Source organism: Pteropus vampyrus, unplaced genomic scaffold, assembly GCF_000151845.1.
Source record: "Pteropus vampyrus isolate Shadow unplaced genomic scaffold, Pvam_2.0 Scaffold370, whole genome shotgun sequence".
In the NCBI taxonomy this organism is placed as follows: Eukaryota; Metazoa; Chordata; class Mammalia; order Chiroptera; family Pteropodidae; genus Pteropus; species Pteropus vampyrus.
In genome coordinates this window covers 744026-747244 of record NW_011889151.1, presented here as the reverse complement: position 1 = coordinate 747244, position 3219 = coordinate 744026, and the positions used below count along the sequence as shown (strand labels likewise).

At 37.2% G+C, this 3219-nt stretch overlaps 1 protein-coding gene and 1 pseudogene across 1 annotated transcript in view; both read left to right on the top strand.

The window, feature by feature from the left end:
* NUFIP1 (NUFIP1, FMR1 interacting protein 1) overlaps positions 1 to 1673 on the top strand; it is a 37852-nt gene extending 36179 nt beyond the window's left edge. Inside the window, exons 10-11 of the mRNA XM_011379708.2 lie at positions 6 to 94; positions 1371 to 1673. Of these exons, the coding sequence (XP_011378010.2) occupies positions 6 to 94; positions 1371 to 1487 (206 nt within the window). The 3' untranslated portion in view covers positions 1488 to 1673. The remainder of the gene's footprint in view (positions 1 to 5; positions 95 to 1370) is intronic.
* A 582-nt stretch (positions 1674 to 2255) lies between these two features.
* LOC111731407 lies at positions 2256 to 2374 on the top strand (annotated as a pseudogene).
* The last annotated feature ends 845 nt before the right edge of the window (positions 2375 to 3219 follow it).

The following is a 3219-nucleotide window of genomic DNA, read 5'->3' as shown; positions in this document are numbered from 1 at the left end:
CTTTAAAAAGACAAACCCTAAGAGGAAAAAAGGTCATCACAACTATCATACATTATTCGAGCCCAGAACACACCACCCGTACCTCCTGGAAATGGTGAGTGAGCTTGCTCTGCGGCCAGCCTTCGCGCTCTGCTCACACCTTGGAGCTCAGTGCGTGTGGGTGCGTGATTTCGAGGTCTCCAGAGACGTCTGCTCCTTGATGACTCCTCTGCGCATCTTAATCCTGAAGCTGCATTTGGCATACAGCAATGTTCAGCGAACATGCAATAATTACGGTTTTCAAAACTGCTTAAAATAGAAATCTAGGTTTAACCGGTAACGAAATGTGCTGAGGTGTACTGACACCTCAACACATTTAAAGTTTTCATCGAAACACAGCTCAGCACAGTGGCGGGCCGAAGGGACAGGAGAGCTTTTTCGTGTGCTCACCTGGTGCATTATTCTCCTTGTGCCGTGCTAAGAAATCTGCCCTTCACATCGTAAAGAGGAAGCAATGCATCTTTTGACTCTAAGTAACGGACATGAAGCTGTTCAGAGATGCAAGGCTTTCGTGTCTAAGAGCGATAGGAAGAGTAATGTTGCAGATTTTTCAGTGGAGTTGTAAACTGTTAACGTCTGTGGATGGTGTTAGGTTTTGCCCTGTCCGGTCGGTGCTTACGCCGTAGCTAGTGTTGTGTGGCACGCTCCGTGGGGGTCACAGGTGGACCTCGTTGCTTCTGATTAACACTCATCCGAAATGCACTGTTCTGTGTAAATTTCCGTGCTATAATATTAAGGTAAATGCATTTTAAAAATATTTACCTTGTAAGTGGTAAATTAAATCATTTTTTCCGCTGAAAGTTCCTGTGTGTTGTTTTCAGACTACGTCAGTGACATCGGAAAATAGATTGAGTGGTCACTGTCTTTTTGGCAAATCATTCTTTGATTGCTTGGTTATGTATTTATTCTAAATACCAGGGGGTGTTAGCTTTCTTTCAGTTACAGTAAGCACAAAACATGGGAAGTTATCCAAGTCCAGGAATATTGGCATTTTTAAGTGCTAGTTTTATTATTACTGTGTTTAATCTCCTTATCAGTTTCTACACTTTATAGATTTAGGTTTGGTAGGTCCTCTTTGACATGATTTTTAGATTGAAGAACTACAGGCTTTTAAACCTATTTTTGTAGTCCTTGTTAGTGACTCCGAATGTTTGTGCTGTTTAGAAAGCTAGATAGTCTTGGTGTAAATTAAAAGGAATTGTTCTTGCATTGTTTTTTAGCAAAATAGTAAATAATACACATCTTTAATGTTATGTGTTCACATATAATAATTCAGATTGTGTTTCTTAGATATATTTTATTTACTAGCCAATCTCTTTATTGTTTTTCAGCTTTTAGCTCCAGATATTCGACATGAAAGAAATGTGATTTTGCAGTGTGTTCGATACATCATCAAGAAAGACTTTTTCGGACTTAATACTAATTCTATGAAAACTGAAGATGTATAGGTGTGCGATGTTTCAGCAGTCAAAATTGAAGCATTTAAAATATGGCCGTTCTCAAGTTAGTGGAGGAAAACGTTTTTTATTTTTTTTAAACTGGATTAATAAGTAAATTGTAAGCCTCATGTGATAATATGTTTGATTTTCATGTCATTGAATCTATGCAAATAAATACATAACTGATTTTTAAGACCGTGTGTGTTGTTGGGATCGTATCTAACGTTTGCTAGCAGAATCTTTCATTCGTTTGCCTGTGTTGCTGTCATGTAAGGAAGTCTGCTCTTGGCCACTAAGAATTGAGATACTGGTTTAGTAGTAAAGAAAAAAGCTTTAAGAATGTTTAAAATTCAACTGAGCAAAGCTGCAGCTTAGGGAGAGAAATGCAGTTATTTTGTTTTTAATGCAGGAGAGGAATAATAATTCTTTAATTGTAGGGGGAGGAAATATTTTTAAAATAAGCCAAGTTACATTAATATAACCAGAAGTTCTTGAAATTTAAATTTTCTCTTTATTTCAAAGGACATTTTGAAATTCACTTATTAGTACTACTTAAGTAGCTCCAATATTGAACATTTGAAATATTAATATTGATATATGGCCCCGTGTATGTTTAGATTCCATTAAAGTGCTTCTTTTGGTATGGTTCAGAATTGGACTTTTTTAATTTCTCTGTGAAAAAGTATGTATAGTGCCTGATGAATTTTAACTAATTTCTTAGAAATAGCAGTTCGTAAAGTAATTGCCTCAGTTTTAAGGTTTAATTAAAATTCATCCATCTACGGCCTTGCTACCCTCAACAAGCCCAATCCTGTCTGATCTCGGAAGCTAAGCAGGGTCGAGCCTGGTTAGTACTTGGATGGGAGACCACCTAGAAAGACCAGGTGCTGTAGGTGTAAAAAATAACGGATTGTAAGCTGACAAGGGCTTATGTGCCACCATTGTGTGTAGATTAAAGGTATAAAAATGAAAAAGGCCTTGCCCGACTTCAAGAAACTCTGTAAATTTTTATATTATTCAAAGATGTGACTCGTAACGCAATTCATTTTGTCAAGATGGAGTAACCAATATTATAAACTGAGTGGATATTCTAAAATTCGACTTAAGTCTGCAGTTTTATCACTGGTTAGCATGCAGATTCCATAGGCCTTAAATGTGTCAGTGAGTTCAGACTCCTAGGCCACCCTGATAGACCACCATGTCTCCAGGGGTGTTGACAGTCACTGCTTTAGGGTGCGTTGTGTGCAGTTTTCTTTTTAGTCTTTCTTGTTTTCTAATAAATGAAGCGCTGCCGTGGCTATGTCTGACTGTCTTTAGCTGGGGCGATTATTGCTATTTATTTCTAATGGGTGATTTTAGATTCAACTGCCTCTGTGTTTAACCCAGGAATTATTTAAGTGTGTTTAAAATTGCCAAGCAGATAGAACGTAGCCTGTATGGTTTCTACTTTGTGGACTATATGGTCAATGTTTGTAAATTTTCTTTGCGTTCTGTGGGGGAGATGGGGCGCGTTGCCCATTCTTTAAGTTTAGTAATTTGTTTTTAAATATTCAAGATTGCTTTCTTGTTCTAATTGTGTTTTGCACAGATGTAGTACCCTACCTTTCTGAGAATACCGATTAGAATTTTTACATTACTATCTACTCCTTGAATTATTTGTTTTTCTAAACATTGATAGTTCTTGTGTTTGTTCAATTTCCTAATTATCTTTACCTCTATTTGTCGTCCTCGAACGATCACT